This window comes from Pezoporus wallicus, unplaced genomic scaffold, assembly GCF_028554395.1.
Source record: "Pezoporus wallicus isolate ANWC-B61680 ecotype Strahan unplaced genomic scaffold, APGP_CSIRO_Pwel_v1 contig_7351, whole genome shotgun sequence".
NCBI lineage: Eukaryota > Metazoa > Chordata > Aves > Psittaciformes > Psittacidae > Pezoporus > Pezoporus wallicus.
Window position 1 is genome coordinate 795107 of NW_026642420.1, and position 23584 is coordinate 818690.

The 23584-nt window shown below is 41.3% G+C and overlaps 1 protein-coding gene across 3 annotated transcripts in view; it reads left to right on the forward strand.

The window, feature by feature from the left end:
- MOB1B (MOB kinase activator 1B) overlaps window positions 1–23584 on the forward strand; it is a 41446-nt gene that overhangs the window by 719 nt on the left and 17143 nt on the right. For 2 of the 3 annotated variants that reach the window (XM_057429977.1, XM_057429978.1), the window contains exon 2: window positions 22127–22293. In XM_057429977.1, the coding sequence (XP_057285960.1) occupies window positions 22127–22293 (167 nt within the window). Of the gene's footprint in view, window positions 1–57; window positions 175–22126; window positions 22294–23584 lie in introns of those variants that run through there. The other variant, XM_057429979.1, reaches the window with a different exon arrangement.

Below are 23584 nucleotides of genomic sequence, written 5' to 3' on the forward strand. Positions count from 1 at the left end.
CTGCAGGGGTCTCCCTTTTTATTTAAAAAAAAAAAAAATATTTTCGCTCATATCAAGGCCGGTGTGGGCAGAAGGTGCTGCCCGTAGTGTTACCTGCGGTAGATAAGTTAAAACTGGATTGCATTAATGCAGCTCTGGTGAGGAGCAGCGTTGAAAAGTTAATTCCAGGTTCAGGTAATGGTCGTGCTGATGAGTGATGGGGATCTGGCAGGGACAAGGGGGTAATTCTGGTAGGGACAAGGGATGAATTCTGGTAGGGACGGGGGAGTCTGCAGCGGACAGGGTGAGATGTGGTACAGACAGAGCAATCTGTTACGGACATAAAGGATCTGGTGTGGACAGAGCGATCTATTATGGCCATAGGGGGTCTGTAACAAACAGGGGGATCTGGTATGAACACAATGATCTGGTACAAACCCAGCGAGCGAGGAGTCGCTGGTAGGGTGTGTGTTGCTAATAAGGCAATTGTTTACTGCGGCATAAAGAAAGCTCCCTTAGGAGTTGGTGGTGATTTAGGTGTGCGAAGAGCCTTACATTTTGCAGTTTTGCTTCGTGGACAGTAACTGAATGAACTTTGGTCCCGCCCCTTGGGAACAAAGACGTGGTACTTGCGACAATTAACATAAACCGGTTCAGTGACCTATTAATTAAACTGAAGATATGCTCTAGGGAAAGAAGGGAAATCCAACCAGCTGAAAAAGGCACCCTCGCAGAACTGAGCTCCATTAAGGCCTTCGCCCTGCTGAGAGTTCTTGCACAGTTGGAGTTACGTGCGAGCAGTTCGTGGGACCGTTGCCATAATATCTGACAGTTGTTAAAGGCTTATACTGATAACCAACAGATGTATATGTAGCTTGCTTTTGGAGAAGATACTTTATCTTGGGAACCGGAGTGTTCTGGTAAGTTGTGTTCTTATGGAGACAAATAACACTGACGCTGGCTTCCTTCTGAATCTCTCCACTGCGTGTATCTTTTAACTCTGCTGTACCAAACCAGCTCGCCTGTTGTGTTACCCCAAGAAGGGTTTTGAAAGACACCGATCAACTGCAGGGTGGAAGCTGCAAATGGGAGGTGGTTACAAATGACTGTCCATGAATTCAGTCTGTGAATTCTCCTAATGAGAACCCCAGCTGTCCCTCTCCTTCATAATTCTCAGCTGTTTCAACGGAGAAGGTGGGGGGGGGGGAACAACACACAGGATTTCAAGTACAGTGGTGTCCTGGGAGTCTGGTTTACAAATCAGAGAGCCTCAATCTCTGTGGCATTTGTCTAACTGGTAACAGAAGAGCAAGAAACGCTCCACCCTCTGTCACAGGCAGTAATGAGATGCTTGTTTCTTTTTCCAGACCCTTCTGAAACCCAGGAAAGCAAACCTTGCCCCCCACTTTCATTGTTTGAAGTGGCCCTGCTGGATAAAATACAGGAATGGAAACTGAAGTTACTGCATGGCAAAACTAGAAATGCTAGCCAGGCTGCCTCAGCTGTTGGTAGGGTGTTTTAGATGGCACCTAATTTGCTCATCTGCAGTCTAGAAATGGATTTTTAAAGTTTAATTTTAAAATACGCCTGGTAGGCCTCAGGGAGATCAGGGCAACTTTCTGTTACTGGGAAGTAGTGTTTGTTGTTGGTATGCTTTTTGGCTTTTTTTTTTTTTTTTTTTGGTGTTTGTTATTGTTGTTTTGTTTTTTAATGTATCCACAAAGTTAGCATCACCTTTTGACAAACTTGAATTTCGTGTTAACTTGGTAGAGTTATTCAAAGATAGTGATTCAATATCTTAACAGTTTACAGATTTAGTAGCGAAAGCTTGTATTTTGAGCTGCAAATCCCCTACATTTTCACAGTACCTTTTACATCCTTTTTCATAGTACTTTTTTCACCTCTTTTTTCACCAAGAGCTTCCTTGGTATGGAGGTGGTAGAGTTGATTGTCCATGCTGTTTTCTCTGTGTTGGTGGTGCTGTTGTCTTTTTGTGAACTGACTCCCAATTTCGAGCAAAAAATAAAGATGTGGCAGAATAAGACTGTCCTTCTGCACTTCAGACCAGAAACGTTTTCTGAACTGCAGTGAACCTGTCACACAGGTTTATTATCATCAGTAGCTGGGCTGTAGTTTGTCAGTTTGACACTCAAATATGATATCCAAAGCCCTGCTCTGCTTGGAGGTTTGCTTGTTGTCAAATAACAGGGTGATTGTCCTTGGATAACACAAGGTGCTTGGGGCCCCCCTTGCAGCCCACTGACTGCACAGTCCTTGTCCACTGACAAACCCATTGCTATTCTTTGCTGTTGCTAGGGACAGGGACATATAAAGCTACAAGGGCGGGGGGGGTGTGTGTGGAATAAAATCAAGGCAAACCATTGTCTTCTCTTGTTATGGATAACATTACAGAAAGACTGTCTTTTCAGACAAGTCACTGAATTAATACCACTCGTTTTTGACAGCAGTTATTTTCAGCATTGTTATATTCTCTTTCTGTTTATTCCTTTCTGAAAAGACTTTATAAACCTCTTTAATGGTTGAATAGGTTATCCTAAATCTTTTGTAGTCCAATTTCTTTCTTTTTTTTTTCCTTAAAGTAAAAACAATTTGACTAGAAACTACTTTCAGTTCCCCCTAAACCCCCAGTTTGATAAGTTCTCTCTAAAAGGAAATTAGAGCATAGTTGCAGGTACTTGGGCTTCCATCTCCAAGGAAGAAATTAAAGATAGTTCTAGTAGGTGTGCCATATGGTTGCATGCTTGTGTTATCCTACACTGGCAAAACTTACATAAAAAAGAAGTTGTATGAAAAGCTTTTATTTTTAAAAGGAAACGATTAACTTTTATTATCGAAGTTGTGAAACTCTCCTTAAAAAAAACCCACAAACAAACCCCAAACCATTTATGTATTAGTAAATCCCTCTCAGAAAATTCTAGTGTATAGTATTCTTAAAATGAGATTCCTTTGAGTAGGAAGTTATATATACTTTGGGAAGACTAGGAGCTAATGGAGACAGCAAATAGGGGTTAGGATAAGTAGCTGTTCAGGGTGCATGTGTTGATGAATCAATGCAAAGTTAACTTGTACCCCAAACTGGGGGAAAGATGTCCTGCTCTTCCTTCTCTGTCTCATCATATAGCATGTCAGAGCCTAGCAGCTTTTTCTGATGATGCATGTGTGCCTTCGGTTCAGCAGTAGCAGTCATTTTTCTCCTTCTTAGTAGCTGGTGCAGCATTGTGTTTTGACTTTCAGCCCGGGAACAGCGCTGATAACACTAATGTTTTTAGTTGGTGCTAAGTAATGTTTACTCTGACCAAGGACTTTGTGAGTCTCATGCTCTGCCAGGGAGGAGGGGAAGCTGAAAGGAAGCAGAGACAGGATACCTGACCCAAACTAGCCAAAGAGGTATTCCAGACCACACCACGTCATGCCCAGTATATAAACTAGGGGGAGTTACCCGGAAGGGCTAGATCACTGCTCCGGTTGGGCTGGGTATCAGTTGGCGGGTGGTGAGCGGTTGTATTCTTTTCCCTTGTTATTTCCTTTATCATTATTATTATTGGTGGCAGCAGTAGTGGTTTTGTGTTATACCTTAGTTACTGGACTGTTCTTATCTCAACCCATGGGAGTTGCATTCTTTCAGTTCTCCTCCCCATCCCTCCGGGAGTGGGTGGAGGAAGGAATGGAGTGAGCGAGGAAGAGACAGAGTGAACAAGTGGCTGCGTGGTTCTCATTGCCTGCTGGACTTAAACCATGACAATGTGGGTTATTTTTTCATAAATTTAATTAATATCACGCTTTGTGTGTGTATATATATATATGTGTGCAGAAGGTACAATGGGATGTCGTTTTTTTTCCTTGCATCTCTTACAGAGTAATACCAAAGTCAGAGCTGATGTGTTTGTTTTCAGATTGAGAAGCATTGTGGCCTTCCTAATTTCCCAGTCTCCTCCTGCTCTTGAAGAACATCATGGATATTTGTTGTTTCCCCTTCCTCAGCTTGGCTTGATTCTACTGCTTAACAAATGAAAGCCATTTCTAAAGTAGGCACTGTTTTTGATCTTACTCTAGCTGGAGAGCAACCAAATGCTTCATGAGTGCGCCTTCTTCTGATTAAAGCTGGAGATGTGGTATTTATCTCCTCTTTATCAAGGCCTCCCACAGAAGACTGTTAGGCACTTCTAAACTGGAATTTTGGTCATTGAAAATCAATGTGTAGGCACTTAGAGACTGTTAGAAATGGGAAATTTATGCTTGCTGAACATTCAGATGTCTTTCTCCCTGTATTTTCATGTACTGTTTTTCTTCAGATTTGGCTTCATGAATGTAATCCTACTGTGCAGGCTGTGTTCCTAGAGTAGAGATCAGGGTAGAGGCTCCTGACACATGACTCTGTTACCTTACTGTAAAATCTGTTGTTTAACCAGTAGCATTAGTGATACTTCTAGTTTCTTTTTTTGAAGAGCATTGAGAGTCAGAAGTCTCTTGAGTTTGCCTATGAGTAAATTGCAGAGATAATTGCAGAGTTATTGCCAACTTTTTAAAGATTTTTTTCTTTTTTCTGTAAGTCTTGGTTACAGTAGCTTTGAGGGAAGCAAAAGGATTCCTTAAGAGAGTAGAGTTCCTGTGGAATCAGCTCTGACAGTGAACTTCACAGAAAGCAGAAATTATTTTTTTTCTCTTTTTATTTTTTATTTTGGTAGCTGTCTCTAGCTTTCATTGGTAGTACTAGCCTTACAGTTGGGCTCAGTGATCTTAAGGGTCTTTTCCAATCTAAGTGATTCTAGGATTCATTGAATTAGTGACTGTCAAAAAACATGCTCTTACCTGAAAATTGTGTTTCATGTTATTGAAGCCCATCACTTCACTTGCTGTGTGAACTCTGTGTTTCATTCCTGTTTTGAAATACCGGCTGTCAAAAGATTTGTCCCTTGGCTGGCAGCTGGGTTTGCTTTTAAGAAAGAGAGCATCAAGAAAGTTTTCCGAAAACCATGGCGATGAAAAGGTTCCACAGTGTTTGCGTTGCCCCTTGTACTGCCTGTACTCAATCATCTGTCACTCTGCTTCCCTTCTTTATCTTCCCCAAAGCTCCCAAACCAGTTTGTTAGGGTGCAGCTTGCTGATAGGGTTAAACTTACTGAGGCACTTCTTATCCTTCTAATGAGCTTGTTGAAGAAGGTAAAGCAGCAGAGAACTATTAATTCCTTTTTGGTGTGATTAGTGTTTTGCTGATTACTTAGCTGTGTCGCCAACCCTGTTCTTCCAACTCCAACTTGTGTGTGCCTTACTACCCGTTTAGGTAGTTGAGTTCTTGCCATTCCTTTATCAATTACTTTGTTCTTGATGAGTTGGATGAAATGTCTGCTTGTAAGCTAAACTTTTTCAAAAAGTACGTGATCAAATTTGTGTATGATGAAGTAGAAATTAATTGTGTCCAGCAGTGTGTGAGTGCTGCTGCCTTGTCAGGGTGGTGGGAATTAGCTATGAAGCTGTTTTCACCCTGTGCATGGCTCTTGGAGTAACAGGGCTGTGCACAAGTAATTCAGGCTGAAAGGTATCTGAGCTTGGAATTGTATTGGAAAAAAAAGCCCCACTTTTGTTGCTAATACTTTGGTTTGGGCAACATGTAATTGAAGAACTGAGCGACTGACACTTTTAAGTGTTCTTGGATGCTTCCTCCTTAGTATAGAAGCGTTAGTTTGGAATGAAAAAAAACCCAACCCAACATAGGAAGAAAGGCATTGTTCAGTGTGAAAGTTGTGTTTACGACATCACAGTGATGCCCTGTCTTAATTGCTTCCTAATTGTTTGCTTTTATGCAACAATTGTTTTCTCTTGTTTGTCCTTCTCTCCTTGTGTTTGCAGTGTAAGTGAACCTATGCAATTAGCTGTTTACATTCCTCAGGCAAGAACACCGGTGGAACTAGGATCACTTTCAGGGAAGGGTTGGTGCACATGGACAGTGGCTTGTTTTTTTTCCCCCTGAAAAGCAGGTGATACTTTTCTGGCAAGTCTTTGGATTTAGGACCTCGACATGGCAACAGCCAGCCACGGTGAAGACAGGGGGTCCTCAAGTGGTCAAGTTGCGTCTTACCCTGTTTGTGTCCTGAGAGTTATGTAGTCTTTCTTGTCTTGCTCGAAAAAGCCACCGAGGGGTGGCTTATGAGTTGCAGAAGGCTGACAGAATGAAGCTGCTTGTTTTTCTTAGAGAAGCAAATCACTGCATTTAATTAGGCCACTTGAAGTCTTCCATAGTAAGCAATCAGAAGGATATTGCTGCCAAAGCTATCAATAAGCCTTTGACCCACAAATCAACCTAAACCACAGGATAAGCTTTGTTATGCTTTTAGGAGTTGTAAACTAAGCCACTTCCCTCTAGAGCTAAGCTACAATGAACTTGCTGTTTGTTTTTTGTCCCTTTTTTTTTCTTTTCAATTTCTTTTTAAAGCACACAGGGAGATTGTGGGTTGTGTATTCAAACACTGTAGAATGTTTTCAGCTATAAGTGAATAGAACTTCATTGCTTTGCACAGACTTCTTGAACTCTTTCTAGCCTGTAGATTCCATCATGTGGGATTATTAGGATCCAGTGCTTTGCTTTGTCGTCTCTGCATGTGTTGCTTTTTTAAACATGGCATTTCTTTTCCTTTCACTTCAGAGCACTTCTGTGGCTCTAGTGTCATGTTGGCTGTCGGTGTTGTACCTTCCCCTGCTGTATCATATGTGAATGTTACTGAGGAGAGTGATGGATGTGTTTATACTGGTGTGAAGGACTATGTTGTGAGGAAGTGTGGTCTGGATGATCAGGTAGTGAGGTGGACTGTGAACTGGCTGAAGGAGAGAAGCCAGAGAGTTGTAGTCTATGGGGTGGAGTCTAGTTGGAGGCCTCTGCCCTGGTGAGACCCCATCTGGAATATTGTGTCCAGTTCTGGGCCCCTCAGTTCAAGAAGGACAGGGAGCTGCTGGAGAGAGTCCAGCACAGGGCAACGAAGATGATTAAGGGAGTGGAGCATCTCCCTTATGAGGAAAGACTGAGGGAGCTGGGTCTCTATAGTTTGGAGGAGGAGACTGAGGGGTGACCTTATTAGTGTATATAAATACATAAAGGGGGAGTGTCACGAGGATGGAGCCAGGCTCTACTCAGTGGCAAACAATGATAGGACAAGGGGTAATGGGTACAAACTGGAACACAAGAAGTTCCACTTAAACTTGAGAAGAAACTTCTTCTCAGTGAGGGTGACGGAACACTGGAACAGGCTGCCCAGGGAGGTTGTGGAGTCTCCTTCCCTGGAGACATTCAAAACCCGCCTGGACACATTCCTGTGTAACCTTATCTAGGTGTTCCTGCTCCGGCAGGGGGATTGGAATAGATGATCTTTGGAGGTCCCTTCCAATCTCTAGCATACTGTGTGTGTACTGTGTGTGTGATGTAGGGAGGTCACCATAGGTGAATGATGTTGAAAGCATTCGGGAGATAAAACTTGAAAAGTCTTGTTTGGAGTCTCTATGAGACAACTCGATGCAAGAAAATGACTTTTCTTTAAATTTTCAGGGGGCTCTCTTCCAGTGGAAGACATCTGTTTAACTCTTATAGAAGGAAATACACTGAATTTTATAATGGACCAGGGTGCTATAAATTTCCTTTCAGAGTTATGGTATGTCCAGAAACAAAGAGGCACAAAAGTACAAAATGTAATCAGTTCTAAGTAATGTTAAGTTTTATGGCTTTGTAATGGAAAATAACTGCGGTTCTTGAAGGTAGTTGACATAGTTTCAGACCCTCAGGACCTCAGTACAAAAGGTGTGAAAAAAGCAGAATAGAAGGACAGGAGCTGGGGAGTATCTGGGACTAGCAGATGTCCAGGGTGGGCACAGATAAACTAACTGATAAGTAAAAGGACAGGATGATTGCTATGCTTGGGGTGTTAATAAACCGATTAATCTGGTGTAAGCATCTACTAGGGAGTATCCCGGACTAGCAGATGTCCAGGATGAGAGCAGTTAAACTAACTGAGAAGTAGAAGGCCAGGATGATTGCAATGTCTGTAATATTAATTAAGCTTGTTGGGAAAAGTAAACGACCCTTAAACGACCACATTTTTGTACGCATGCCGGAAACTTTTTGGAAAATGATGTAATGTGCTCAGTGACCATATAAGGATGACCTGTATAGCAATTCGGGGACACACGTTAGGAACTATCCCCCGTGTCTCCCGGCGCCGCAATAAAGAATACCTGCTTGTCAACTTGAAACTCTGCTGGCAGGTTTGTTCCTGGAGTTTTCTCCTAATCAGTCCTGACTAGGTTATCTAAAACCACATGTGTGCAGCTTGTCTGGATCACTTTAAAGCACATCATAAAGAGGTACCCACAAAGTTAATTTTACAATTTCTCTCTGAGCCAGCAAGGCGGTTAGTCTGCTTGTGGATATGTCAGATGCTTTCCTAGGGCACTGCTGCTTGGGTCAGTATTTTGAGAAGGGGATTGAAAGGTGGTTAATGGGAGCTGGACTGGCACATATCCATGCAGCTTAAATTGTTTTCTTTGTTTGTAAGTCTGAAATAACTTCTGTTTCTTAGTAAGCTCAGTAAGTGTATGCCTTCCAGGACCTAATACGCAGTTTTGTTCAATGTAGTACCATGTACTATATATCTCAGATGTGTTCTGTTTAATTCAAGTCTCTGCTGCTGGTTTCAGATCTGTAGCCTGACTCAGCAGACAGAGAATTCATGTTTATGAGATGGTAATTTTGTGTTAATAAAAAGGGAGCCCCCCCCCCCCCCCCCCCCCCCATGAATTCATTAAGGTAACAGTGTGGGTTTTTTGGTTGTGGTGGTTTTGTGGTTTTTTTTTTTTTTTTTTTCCCTATGTAAATGTATTTTGAGACTTTTAAAAGGAGTACTTGAATTCATTTGCTCTTTTCTTGTGTTTTCTGTTTTTTTTTTTTTTGTTCAGGGGAAGGCTAAGGATTAGGTGCAGCTTTTGTCTGTTTAGGCATTGCCCTTCACAACATTGACTTCTGTTGCTCTGATATAACTTGCAAATGTAAATGATCTTTCTTCCTTTGTTCCCGTTCATTTTGAACTCCAACTGTGACGTCAGCTTCTTGTCCCAACCTCCCTTCTGTGGGGATTTTTTTTTTCTTTTCTTTTTTTTTTGTGAAGACAAGTTTCTATCTTGCTCACTCTCTCCTCTCTTCCCTTTCCAGTTCACAGCTGTTCCTTGGCAGGAATCTACTCCTTTTGTTAGTCTTACATACCTTCTGTGATCCTACCCATATTTCATTTGAGGTTTAGTTAAAGTTTGCCTCTTTTCCACATACTTGAGGGTTGTTTTTTTTGTTGTTGTAGCCTTGCACTTATCTTTAAAGGTAGCTTACCTCCAGAGTTGACTGCTTGTGTCCTAGAGATGTGGGCACTCTTGACATATGGAATCTTAATCCCTTCCTCAGATCCAGGAATCAAATGGTATTACTGTGTCTTGTCATACATAGTGGCACCAAAATACTGCTTTTTCTAATGCTGACGTGTAACTTTTAGAAAAAATCAAGTGTCTTTTTAATGTCCTATTATTACCTTCTTTGTTTGACAGCTCTTAAAATTTCTTGTTGCAGTGTTAGTGGAAATGAGGAAAAATCTTTATATTTAAACTCAATATAGAACAGTTAAACTGACTGTGCACTCAACTGTCAAATGCGCAAGCTTAAATGATGTCAAAAGAAAAGTTCTCCTGTGTATGTAGGAGCTATTGTTCCCTTTCAGATGCTTTGCGCAGGTGGATTTTCCTGATGTGATACTTTGCAAGGTGTAAGCAAATGTTACTGAAGATAGTTCCACACAGCTTACACAAGATCGTATTAAAAATGGGGGTAGTGTAGGAAATACTTAGAGATGAGATAATTCAGTGTATTTTTGGAAAGCTGTTAGATTATTCATTACTGCCTTCTGTCCGTTTCTTCTTCCTGTTCTCTGTGTTATTTCTTGCCTCTAATGATTGTTCTGTTAGTTTCTGAATTCAGACCCACGTTTTACCTATTAATCAACATGTAAGTGTAATCTTATGTATGTGCTTTGAGGTTTTCTTTGGGGAAGTTGTAGAGTATTTCTCATTTGCTGTGTTGGTATCATCAGCCTGTTTTGTGTTGAGGTTAAAACACTTAACTTTGGTAAAGTGCTGAAGTGACTCCTCCCCCACTAAAATTTAATTAAGTGTCTCCTTTCTTTGTCTTTTTCCTAAAAGCATTGACAGTCCTTTTTTTTTTGTGTGTTTAAAAGGATTGAAGACTTCCTTAAGATGTTCAGTTTTACATTTTTTTTTTCCAGTTCCCTGCTGTGATTTCTTAGGTTGTATTGACTAGATTTGCTTTAGTCATTCATAAAGCACTGGTTTTTAAAACCACTGATCAGCATTTTGGGAAACCGTCCATGTTCCGAAGCATGTTCTCCAAGCACTATATTTGGTATATAAGTGAAGATCTAATTTGATACTAGAGCCAAGCTTTTACTGCTGCAGTTTATCATCCTCAGTGGCTTGCAGATTGCTTTCTGGAAAGCTGTGCTTCCTACTTGCTTAAATGTATTTAAAGGGTGTGAATGTTACCAGCAGATCTGGTTTAGAATGCAGAGAGCATTAGTAATGTAAAGACAGAAAGAGAACTTAGCTGAATCTAAGGAAATCTCTGTGTCAGGAGGAACAATTTGCTATGGAAAGTGGTGTATACGTTTTGTATGGATGTTTCTGTTTTATCAAACTGAAAAAGTACTATAGTAAAGAAATCACAGGTAGGCAAATACTGTTAATCACCTGCTTTATTTAGCTGACCTGCTGCCCCTTTCCTCCTGCCCTTGGTAGATGGTACTGTATGGGATTGGCAGTAGGCAAGGTGGCCCAAGGCAAGATGGATCTCTCCAAGCCACTTCATGGTATTCTACTTCATGATATATGAAGGTCTTCAACTCCCTCATGTCTTCCTAAATGGCTAAGTAAAGCTTTGTTAAAGTTTCCAGTATCTTTAAACACAATCAGATGTGTTATTGAAAGAAATAACCTAGACTCGTAGCTTTATGTATTTCCTAATATTTCTTTTATAATTTGTTTAGTTGTGTCCATGATGGTACTTTTGTAGTTTCGATTTCTGATCATCTGTGGGTACTCATATTCTGTGTTTGATAGGTTTCCTTCTCTTGTTGGTATTTGACTGCCTGGACAGGACTTGAGTGTTACTGCTTCTCTCTTAAAAAAAGACCAAACCCAGCCCTAAAATTGTTCCATTCCCTTATGTTCTGCGTGATGTTTGAGTTGTTGAATACTGCTTTTCATGTTTCTATGTATCTGCATAACATGTGCTATGTCATCCTCACTCCCACATGTGTTACCAAGCGTTTTCCGTCTGTGTAGTTGTTTTCCTTTAGAACACAGAATTTCCTTGGAAGCATGAGTGACAGGGTTTAAGAATTTCTCAAAAATAAATTTTGTTTTTTCTTTCTGTATTTGCCTTGAGAAGCTGTGGCTGCCCCATTCCTGGCAGTGTTCAAGGTCAGGTTGGATGAAGCTTGGAGCAGCCTGGTGTGGTGGAAGGTGTCCCTGCAGGGGAATTAAAACTAGATGAGCTTGGTCCCTTCCAAATCAAACCACTTGTGATTCTATGATCACAAGTTAGAGGGAGAACATCTGAAATAGTTTGGACTGCAGGCAGCACAGGGTTGAGTTTTTCTGCAGGTTTCAGTGGGTATGAAGCACATCATCTTCCGTCACAGGCATTTGACTTTGTTTCTGGATTTGCTTGCCACAGGGCAGAACTGCATTCTCTCTGGGATAGACTTAGTTCTCCTACAGCAGCCCTTGCTGCAGGGTACATACTGCATTGTTTTCAGCAACCTTTCTGCTGCTTTGTGTAGCCTTGCTGTTTACAGCTTGATTGAGTCCTCTTTTTCCAGAGGAAAGTGCACCCTACGCTCATGCACAGCATAAAACAGTGTTCAGATGATGTTTTAGTGCCAATTTTTATTTGTAGGAAAAGGTAACTTTTATAAAAGAAGTGTGGTTATGTCTACTGGATGATTTGGTAGGCACATTTGTGCAGTAAAGTGAGGTTTGAACATTTGTGGAAACTAAACTTTGAAGCATAAGTGGATGAAGTTCTGAATTTTGTTTGAATTCATGCTGTGCTATCCCTTTTAAGTGAGCTAATGCTAATTGACAGAAAAAAGGTTTTCCTGAGAAAAGAGGGGAACATTAATGAGAAAATAGCACTCGAGTTTGCTGAGAGCTTAATTAGTGACTGAAATGATAAAGATACTGAACTCTGTCTCAGGGGTCTGCAGGAAAAACAAAGCCACTGGAGAGAAAGGAATACTTTGGGGTTCTGCAAAGCTGCTAGTAGCCTGCTCTTGTAAAGTGCAGTACACAAATACTAGGATATTAGAATCTGCAGAAATAAATCTGGTTTTGATTATGCCGGTTCCATGATGTCTGTATGTACACAGTAAATGTTAGTATTGAAACAGTCAAGGAATCTGGATCTGATGGAAAGAACCTAACAAAACAGCCAAGACTAGTCCTCAGCTTTCTTAGAAATGTCATTCTGTTTGTAATCGGACAGAAGTTTTGTGAGTGAAGACAGCACTGTGTTTGCCTTGAGGTGGTCAGTGGCTACCTGGGAGCATCCAGCAAAACCTTCTGGATAATTGTGGTTCTTCTCACTTGATAGAATTTCACATGGGTATCAGAGGAGAATATGTGGGGTTCCTTGTGTCTCTGCTAAAAACCTCCTCCTTGTGAACTGGTATGAAAACTTGTTTCAAGTGGTGGTTGTTGATCTTAAAGCTCTTGGAAAAAATCCATGGTGGAAGTTGGGAGCAGCAGAACAGAGACATGGATAAAACATGCAGAGTAAGCCATGTTTTATATCACAGACACGTTCCTGTTCTCTGCTGTCTGCCTGCTTGTCTCTGCAAGTGACTAGGGCATCCCTGGCTGAGTATGTACTTCTTCCTTTTTTCACCCAAGTTTTTCTCTGCTGGCTACTCTTGCATGCTGCTTTTGTGACTATGGCCTGCCCTATCCTTGCAGTGCCCAGCAGGGCTGTGTCCAAGGCTTGAGAAGTTGAGTCACTTCCACAGCCATTGGCTGCTCTGGGAATTAGTTGAATTGTGTTTCTGAGAGCACAGGCACAGCTCTGGTAGTATCCTGGGAGGTCAGCTGTGACTTGCTTTGTTCATTTTGATGATTTTCCAGGAGATGAAAATGTATTAACATGTTGCAAATGAAACAAGGGAATTTATTTTGTGTGTGAGCATAGCAAACTGATGATGATTTCCTGGTTACAGGATGGTGTTCTGGATGCTTGCTCGCTCCTTGCATTAGAAATTGTGATTACTTGGGAGAACAGTTGCATCCAACTGGGTGAACAGCAGGAACACCATTGCCACCTACATGGGTGGGGTTGTAGTAGACTGGAGGGTTGTAGCATAACACCTCCCCCTTGTTTACAGACACATTCTGAGCTTGCAGACAGAAAAACGGAGGTGGAGAGACGTGGAGAAGTGTAGGTACCTGGCTGGAAAAGAGACTGTGGCCATCTGACATCTCTGTGGATTTGGCACAGTGTCCTGCTGCAGGGCAGATGAGGCCATGTATCAGAGGGAAGAGGTAAATGGCCGGCTCCCAAGGGCCAGTTTCCTGTCCCTGAGTCACAGCTAAGCCAGCAAGAGCTGGTCTTCATCTGTGTGCTGAAGTGGTGACTTCTGGTCGAATCCCACGTTCGCTTGATTTGACTGACTCTGTATATATAGAAGAAAAAAAATTGTACTTTAAGAATGTGGATGTGTTAGGACAGCTTTCAACACTGGGTGGTGATGTGATGGTTGGGACAACCAAAAGCAAAACTGTTCCATAAGGCTACCTTAAATAACTTTCTCCTCACTGTATGTGAATCATCTGATAAACGTCTGCTGTTTTAACATGTGGAGTCTTGTGTATAAAGATATTTGTATTTTTTACGAGCTATTGATGAAATGATGGCTTTTTCATCTGTTCCCTCTCAAACCATCCTATGTAGAACTTCAGTGTATGAAAACAGCTGTTTTCCAAGAAGGGGAAGCCAGATTTTTATTCCCATCTCAATGGCTAGAGAATCAAAAAGTTTGTAACAATACCTGCTTCACTGTCAGTACTCTGGTAGAAGAAGGCACTATTTCAAATCGGTTACAGTGATAACAGTCACTGTACACCTTGAGAAACACAACTTGAAAAGCCTACAGAAAATTGAATTTACTCCATGGTGTAGAAAAAAAAAAAATGGGTGGGATGAGAAAGGCTGGATAACGGTGTTTCACTGAAAAGAAAAAAAGCGGGATCTGGAGTTTTGTCTGGGTTTGTATTTATTCCATTTCCAGACATCTGACGAAGATCTTCTTTTAGGAATAATCTGTGCTGTATTGCCATCATTGTCAAGTCCATGTGCTGAAAGATAAAGACGCTGTTTTAAATTCCCCTGGTCTGTCAAGAAGTAACTTGGCTCTGAGCCCTTGGGTTATAAAGCGTGGTAGTGGTATGGTCTGTTGTAGCCGTGGCAACTGGCTTTGGCTTGGGCAGGCAGTAGGTAAGTGAATCGAACAAAGACATTCCTTATAAAGTGGAGGCCCTGTGTTACCAGGGGCAGTGCTAGCTTTGGGAAGAGCTGTTTCTGAACAACTCTTAGTTTTCACCATTCATAACTATCATGTTTCTAATATCAGTGACTTCCTCTAGGTGTAGTAAACAATTTATATAGTTGTTCTCTGTCATCCTAGCTACTCTGGGAAACTTCAGTTGTGTGCCATTGATCTGAGTATTTTTGGTTACTGTTTTCTACAGTAGAGTGTATAAGCAATCAACAACATGTATTCTGTTTCTCTAGGAATGACCATGTGTCTATGGAAATTTTTCAAGTCCAACTAATTATTTCTTAAAAAAAGCCTCCAAAGAAACAAAGCAACACAAAACCCTTGGGCCTGGAATTGCTTTCTAACCAATGCCTTACCTTTTGGGAGAGTAGCTATGTTGTGTAAGGAGTTGGCAGCTCCTGATTTTTTCCCTGCACAGGCTACTTTGATTTGCTTATTTAACTTGGCAGAGTTTGTGTTTCCTTCCATGTGAAGGGAATTACACTTTTTACAGCTTGATGTTTGTGAGTTATTTTTGTCAGATGGGAGTGCTCTTTAGAAGCGTGTTGCTTTCATTAGTATTCAGGATAATACAGTGACTGTATCTGAAGAATTTAGACAGGGACATTTTTTCAGGGTGAGCCCTTATGCATTTAGAATCTTCACTTACCAGTATGGATGCTCACTTTTAACTCAACAGTGTTGAACAGTCTTCAGATACCTCTTAATGCTGAGTTGAATCCCAGTATTGTACTGTCCTGGAGCACTTCAGGCTTCTCAGTTCTCTTTGGCAGGATTGACAGCATCATGTCTCATTTCAAACCGTTAACCTTCTCTGTGCAGGGGGTCTCAGATTCTCCTTCATGAGAAGCAACATCAGGGAATAGAACAGCAATTGCAGAACTGTCTGTAGCCCTTGAGTAGCTCGCCTCTGGGGTTTCTCATTCTTTGCTATCTTTCACTGTCCTAAGGTGGTGGTCACTTCATTTGACTTCAGACCTGCTGCATAGTGGTATGTCAAAGGAACGCAGGGCTGTGGAATGCTCACTTCCTGTAGTCTTATATTGGGTTTGTTACTTCCAAATTAAAGTGAACCGACTGAGGGCTGAGACAGGCATATTAATGAGTGGGAATTTGTCTGGAAAACAGTTGACAACTTGGTATTGTATGAGGCAAAGAAAACAATGCTCAGCTCACACACTGTCTTTCTTCAGAACAGAAATGTTGTGACTACTCAGTTTAGAAATGCTCAAATCTTGTCAGTGCATTTCTTGAATGTGTACCACTTTATTTTACCTGCTTTATTTATCCTTCTGGTGCTGTGATTGTCACAGGGAAAATGCATTTAAATGCTGTCACTAGGGTCTCAATTACCAAAAAGTAGCTTGCGTTTTCATTTTAATTTCTATGTTGATGTGTTGGCTCTTGGAAACTAACATGGTCATACTCTTGTGTGTCTATTCTTAGCAGGCTGTTATCATTTGAAGCTCCATATTATTGTTTGAAGGCTTGAAGTGTTTGCTTTTCTGGAATTTGGTTCTGGCCTTCCAGCGTTCCTATGTATCAGGGTTTAAAAAGAGAAGCGGCAGGAGAAAAACGAGGTACAGAACTAAAACATAGGACTTCTCTGATAAATCTACTCCTTGGCCTTTGGCAATGAGTCGCTGCCTTGGTTTCCCTATGGCTAGCAGGTTCCTAATGATGCCGACTTCAAAGATACGTTGTGAGGATTAATTAATGCTTGCAAAGGCCTTTGAAGATGAAAAAGCAGGGGTAGAAAGGTGAAAAAGTTTCCATGCCCCAAGTGAATGTTCTGCATGCTGTCTTGAGTTCATCTTTTTGAGAATCTCTTGAGCACTTCCAAATATTTCACTTGGAGTGTGGTGGTGCAAGAAAGATGATATCCCATAGCTTCAGCGTTATATGCCAGTTAGGAGAATATAGGTGTCAGGTATATCCTGAAAATGGTGCCACTGCAGCATTTTCTATTTATTTTTCCCCAGTGCAAATTTCTATCCTTTCCAGTGTTTGATAAAACTATCCAGCCCTGTAAGAAATGATTGAGAAATGATTGAGAAATGTAAGAAATGATGAGCCCTGTAAGAAATGATTGATGGAATTTGCAGCAGTGTCTTCTTGAGCCTACAGGCAGCCTGAAACAGGTTGGAGGAGCAGTGTTCTCTATACCTGCCATGGAAGTTGAGTGCTTATGGTACTATAAAATAATATCTTTAAATTTCTTGTAAAACATGTCAGTTTGGTGTGTGATGTGCAACTCTGTGTGCAGGGAAAAAAAAAAAAGGCTTTCAGATGCTCCTGTCTTCTCCAGGGTGGCGTCTCTTCTACTTCTTCCATTTTGCCAATGGCATAGTAATCACATACTGTCTAAGTACTGCATTAATTTAAGGTGTTGTAATGAATTGTTACTGAATTATGGGATAACTTGGTCTGGTTTTGTTCCCTCAAAAGAAATTTGAGGAAGACCTTGGAGCACTTTGGGTATTTCGGTTGTTTAGGCTGTGGTGCTACTGCAGAAGAAATAGATTGGCAGCCTGGGTGGAGGCAGGATTTGGGCTTTGATCTGCATCCGTATGGTTGATTGTGAAGCATGCTTGGTTTATTTGCTTGTCAGCTTGAGCAGTGTTAGACACAACAGTAAGAGCTTGAGGTTAGTTCTGTGGTAAGAACAAGCTGTAAAGCCTTAAGTGCTAGGCATAAGGAGCCTAAACTTTCTAGTTTTAATTCAGGCTTCCCTGGGTATGCAGCAGACTTCACAGAAATACCTAAAAGCTCCATTAAGAGACTTGAGTGCACAAATAGTTGGGGATGAGGTGGTCTAAGCCAGGCTGGCCGAGATGCTTCTCCTAGGAACATGAAAGTTTAAGTAGCTCCTTTCCTGCAATTAACAAGCCTACAATTATCAAGAATTTAAGCTGGATATTTAATGGCTTTGATTGTAAAAGATTTGCCAGGGCTGTGTTTGAAACTGAAGTGGACTGCTGAGGCAGCCCAGGAAGTGAAGTGTCAGCAGGATGCCTGAAAATTTGTCTTTCTTCTGGAAACAGCATCTTGCTAACCTAAGAGCAGCCTGCAGAATGCGCATTAATAACCCTCCTTGTCAGCAGATGACTAGATAATATTACAGCTTTGGAGGAAGTGTTATGTTCTTGCTTACAAGCAAGTTGTGACGTCTGTGTGAAGCCAAGCAGTGTGTGGGCTTCTTGTGGCTCGGAGGTGTGGCTTCTGAGCCAGCTTCAGTGGTTGTCCTGACACAGGGAGTCAGTCACTTCAAACTTGTTTCCTGATTTAGTGTTAGGTCAAGCTGCATCTCGCTCTGCTGTAGCTGCACTTACCTATAAAAATAGAAGGGCATAATTTGCTAGAAATGGTGGATGTGGGAGTGAAGGGAGCAAAATGTCCTTGGAGTTGCAAGAATCTTTTGAGAAGCCAGTTGTCCTTGGCAGGCCAGAAACTGGTAGTGACAAATAGCGGAGGTGATGCATCATGTTCCCCATTTTATGACCTTTTTATGCCCAAGGAAAATAGGATCTTCAGTGTGGTATTTCTGAGGATTTCTTTGTCCCCTTTTGCTTCTGCATTAATGTGATGTTTCAGAACTGAGGGAGGATTCAAATAACTATCTGGGAAAGAAAGGCAGCAGGTGCTGCACGCAAGCTTGGAGCATTTCAGTCTTGAGAGAAAAAGCACACAGATACAGCTAATTCTGTTATGGAATGTAGGTGAAAATTAAGTGTCACACTTAATCAAGACATCTCTTTAAAGTTAACTTTTTCATTGAATGCTCAAGGAGTTGAGGAAATAGACCTGGAACAAAAAGACTTTGAAATCTGTCACATGTAACAGATTTGCATAATAGGAAAAAAAAAAAGAAGAAAGGCATTATTTATTTTGGTTTTAAGATACCTTAAGCTCAGCACTGGGAATCCTACTGTAGGACAGCAGGAATAAGATGCTGCTGTGGGCAGGGTTTCGGGAGGAAGCAGGACTACTCAGTAAAATAACCATTTGAAAGGTTAGTTAACTGATGGTGCTAAGTTGTTAATAAATGACGATGGATTTTGGTTAAATAATAGAGTTTATGAACTAGTAAGGTGGTTGAAATAATATTTGCAGCAACATTTACAAGTAGACCTCCCAGGAGCAAATGTTTCCTGTAAGGGTTTTGTCTTAGAGAAGCTGTATTAGGTTGTTGAGTTTTTGTTTGTATCAAGGTACAGCAGTGCATGCTGTTAACCAGCTTCACATATGGTGAACTGCGTAAATGCATGGAATTCTTGTAAGTTATTGCCAAAATTGCTGGTATTTCCATAGCACGTGATGATAAATGCAGTCTGCGTTTATCCTAATTGCTTTTCCTTTTGGATGCCTGCCTGCCTTTTGTGTGAAACCATTTCCTGCTGTCTTAGCATTGCCATGCTGAATTTGAGACGTAGTGATCAGAGAAGTAGTGTAGGCAGATATGAAATGACTTATTTAAAATGGTTGATGGGAGCAAATCATTGTGTATTCTGTTGTTACAGCTTTTGCCAGGTCATGGGAAGAAACCAGTGATTCTGGAAAGGGGGTAGCAGGGATTAAGTGGTAAGTGTTCCCCGTATCTGGGTAGAGCTTTCTTCATCAGCTTGGGGAGCTGCACATGCCCAGTAGTAGTTTGTATGATGAACTTGCAGACTTTTCATGGGGCAGCTTCACCAGACCAGTTACAGCGGTGAAGTTTTTCATTCTTGATCATTGTATGAAAAAGGTAGTGTTGCAGAAGAGAGGCTGATGTATGTTAAGTTTTGAAACATGGTGAAAGGAGGACTTAAGTTTTAGGAACTAGGGGTTCTGTGTAAGCAGCAAGGAAGGATCTCTTTCTTATTTCTGATAAATGAATGTCTTGAGAGCCTTGGAGTGGGGGTAAGTCTGTATTAACCTTCAGTTTACTTTTTATGAAAGTATTAGGAGCTGGTTTCCCCATTGTCTAGTTAGCAAGGTAGGAAGTGCTGTGCTTTTGCTTAGCATGTGCTGGTTTTCTTCTGCCTACACTGATACATGTGGAAAGATAACAATACCAGTTTCTCTAGCTCTTCAGTTGCTGTATTACCTTGTGTCAGTCCTGTCTGTGCAATCATACACTAAGGCAGTTGTCAGATGTTTAGATTTGTATTAGATACATACTGGCATGGTGGCTGTGAACTGGATATGTTCCTAAAGATAAAAATTTGTATCTCTTAAGTTATTAGTTGAAAGATCTGGAGGTTTTTTTTGCTTGGTGGAGTTTCTTTTTTGTTTGCTTTCTCTTCAGAGCTGGTTTGAGCCTGGCCTGGCAGCAAATGCAGGTGGCTGGAGGGGTGAGAAGTGAAGGGAACTCCCTGAGCCGTAGAAGCTTCATACTCCCACTGGGAGGCAATTATTTTATTTAAGATTTGGATCTGGTATCTTCGCGTAGGGTGAAATGCAAATGACTGGGTGCATGTTAGCAAGGTCCTTTAACAGAATATATATGGGAGCCATATGTTTCCTCTTCTGACTTTGGGCTCAGTTGTATTTAGTATCTGACTGCATTAGTATTGTTTTGGGGTTTGTGTGAATGTATGTGGCCTGTTGTACTGTATCATTCCAAGATCCCTATTAGTCCAGCCAAGTGCTTCCTTATCAGGTTAGAAAACAGGAAGAAACTCTGGAGGCTGGAAGGGGGAGGATGCTGCTGCAGTCAGGGTAGCACCAGGACCGTGTAAATCTTCAACCAAATGGATTTGTAGAATCTCTTCAATTCCCAAAGATGCACCTGCAAAGATGCTGTTACCTGGCAAAAAGGTGTTGTTACCTGGGCAAAGCTCATTATTCTATCTCCAGTTTCAGTATGTTTTCTTCCTCATTGCTCTTGTTAAGGTCTAAACTGAACTTGATGAGCTGTTGGACAGTTTTGTCAATATGCTTGGCAAATGAGATGTTTGCAATCACCTGTCACGTATTTTTGAAAGAACAATTTTTGTTGTGTTCTTTGTTACACATTGTGTCTCTGCTAGAGCTGTTTGTGTCCAGGATTCTAGAAACGAGATCCTCATTAATTTTCTGTTGATGGCTGTAGTGTGGCGTGGTGGGGGGAATGACATGCAGAATTAAGTTTTAAAGTGCTTCTGTGTGACAGCATAGCTATGCTGGCATTGCCCAAGGAGAAGGTACAACCATTGTATGTTCAGCATGTGGTTTAAGTATTTAGTGAGCTGGAGAGAGAACATGATGCCTCACTAATAAAAATTTCTGTTTAGTCCTGTAGAGAGATGGTGAAAAATCATCCAAGTCTTTTATAGAAAGAAATGAGAACTGGATAATACTTGCTGTGAAAACTCTGCGGTCTGGGTTTCATAGCTTTCCACTTTCTTCCATTGGAATTTGGAGCTCAGTTTTCCTTTTCTGACTGAAATCTTCTCAGCTCATACACTAAACCACTCAAAAATACTGGCTGATTTGACACTTTTTTTGCAAATATGTAATTTTACACAACGTGTTTCTGTCACGTTAGGGATAATGTACATCCAGGCTCGCTGCCACCATTTAAAATTCAAATGTCTGAGTTTTTTTTCTAAGTCAGTCCATGTTTTCCAAACAAAATTACAGGCAAGAAAATTATTTATATGAAAGTTTTAAAAGTTGTCATCCTTAGTTCTTTACTAACCGGGGGACTGAAAGGTCTGTATGCTATGACAGCAGGGGAAAATGGCAGGGATAGTTCAGGGGAAATGTGGAAATGTATCAGCAACAGCTAAAGCGTTAATGTATTTTTGAGCAACTGTGTTTTCAAAGCCAAGTTCGTAAACAATACCTGATAGTGGAAAAGTTACTTTACGTTGGTAGGTAAGATAATATTCTGGATCGGCTAGGCCTGCAGAAAGTATGCTTTCCTAAATACTAGCAGCTTGGTTTTGAGGGGTTAATAGTAATTACTTATACCTCATTTGGAAAGTCAGAGCTCTGAACAGGCCCGTACCTCCTTACAACACTTTAGTAGGTGTGATGACATTTCATGTCTGAAGGTGGATATTAGAACATGGAATTTTCTGTTAAATAGTATGTTTGATTTACCAGGGTAAGCTTCCTCAGTGTTCAGAGTAAAGAAGGCTTCTGTTTGGCTTGGGTGCTATCCTTGATAAGCAGCTGTCCGAATTCTGGGGAAGGAAGTATTTCTGGTCTCACCTTCCCTGTGATCCAGTTTGCCCAGAGAGGGAAGGGAGCCTGAGCATTCCCACTTGTCTGACTGGCTTAACAGCAGAGTGAGCAGGTGGGAGGACAGGGCAGTGGAGAATCATTTAACTGTTTAAACAAGTCAAAGCATCTGTACTTTTGCATCCCAGTCTGTGTCAAATATCCTTTTCCCACATGAAAATACGGGATTGGGAAAGTGTTTAGTATTAATCCTGTGCTTATGCGTGCCTTGTTTGCTTCTTTCTTTTTCCTTTCCATGAGTTCTCTAAACATCTCCTCTTCTAACACAGTGGTAGTCGCTCTTCCAAAACGTTCAAACCAAAGAAGAATATTCCAGAGGGCTCTCACCAGTACGAGCTGCTAAAGCATGCGGAAGCTACGTTGGGAAGTGGTAATCTCCGGATGGCCGTTATGCTTCCAGAGGGTGAAGACTTAAATGAATGGGTTGCAGTGAACAGTAAGTGGGCTTTTTTTTTTTTTTTTTTTAATTAAATGTGTGTGTGTGGGGGAATTGTTGAATATGGGTAGACACTTGTGGGAGGACAACTCTGTACTCCTTTCTAGTAGCGTGTCTTCTTCTATCCTGTGTGCACCACTTGCTGTGATTGGGAGAGGTGAATGTAGTACTGTGTAGAGCTGACAGATGCAGTGTGTCTTTCAGAGACAAAAACTCTTAAATCTCCTTGTGTAAAAAAAATATGTTCCCGTTAACAAAACAGTTCTTCCTCTTGGTGCTTAAACTCTGAGCACTTGATCACAAACAAGTGCTGAAGTAGAAGTTTCACTGCTGTTTTTAGAAAGTAGCCTGTCAGTGCCATCTTAATATGTTTAATCTAGCTCTTCTCCAGCTGGGGTTCTTACCCAATAGTATAGTCAACCCTCTCTGAGCTAAGCATAAACCCTTAATTTAGTTAAGCGCGAAGACCTTGAATGATGCTAAAGACTACGGTCGTGTGTATGGCCTGGCTTTTCTTTTGCCTATAACAAACCCAGAGATCCATCTTTACAGTGTTTCTAATGTTAGTTCCTTCCTTTTTTTTTCTACCAAGTTGTGAGCCTTTGCCCTGGTAAGTGTCTGATGTCATTATTTTTGCTTCCTCTAAAGCTGTTTGTCCTAACCCTGCGCTTCATGCTAGGTCAGGCCAAACAATGAGGCCCAAATTAGTGTTTTCTGATTGCCTGACCATGTTTCCTCCTTCCTCTCCCTGCTGCGTGAATTTGCTGCCTGCCTTCCACTCTTAAAGAGCGGATTAACCCAAGTTCTGTCATGCTCAGTAGCCTATGTGGAGTTCTGGCTGCTAGACTCTGTGCCCTCTCTGGTTATTTCGTTATCTTTCAGGTCTTTGGCTTGGCCTTTTTCTGTGATTGCATAGTATTGATTGTGCATTGCAATGCAGTATAAATTATGCTCAAGAGAAATGTCTTCTAATTGTGGTTCTGTTTCCTCTTGCTCTTTGACATGTTCAGGAAGTGAAACTGTCGTACTGGTTTCAACCTTCAGTTCTGAATGAGCCACACAGTGTGCTGGTATGTGACCTGCCACTGTTTCCAGGGAACGATGAAATTGCTGACACCATTCTTTAGGAGAGTCTATTTGTATGGTATTGCAAAGCTATCTAGAAAAAAAAAAAGCCATCCCATTTTTCTGAGTAAGCATTACTAAAGAGGCTTCTGATATTGCTGGCATTCTTCCCGTTTGGTGCTTTCTTCACTCCCCACCTGCCTCTTCTTCTCTGTCTGTGGCAGTG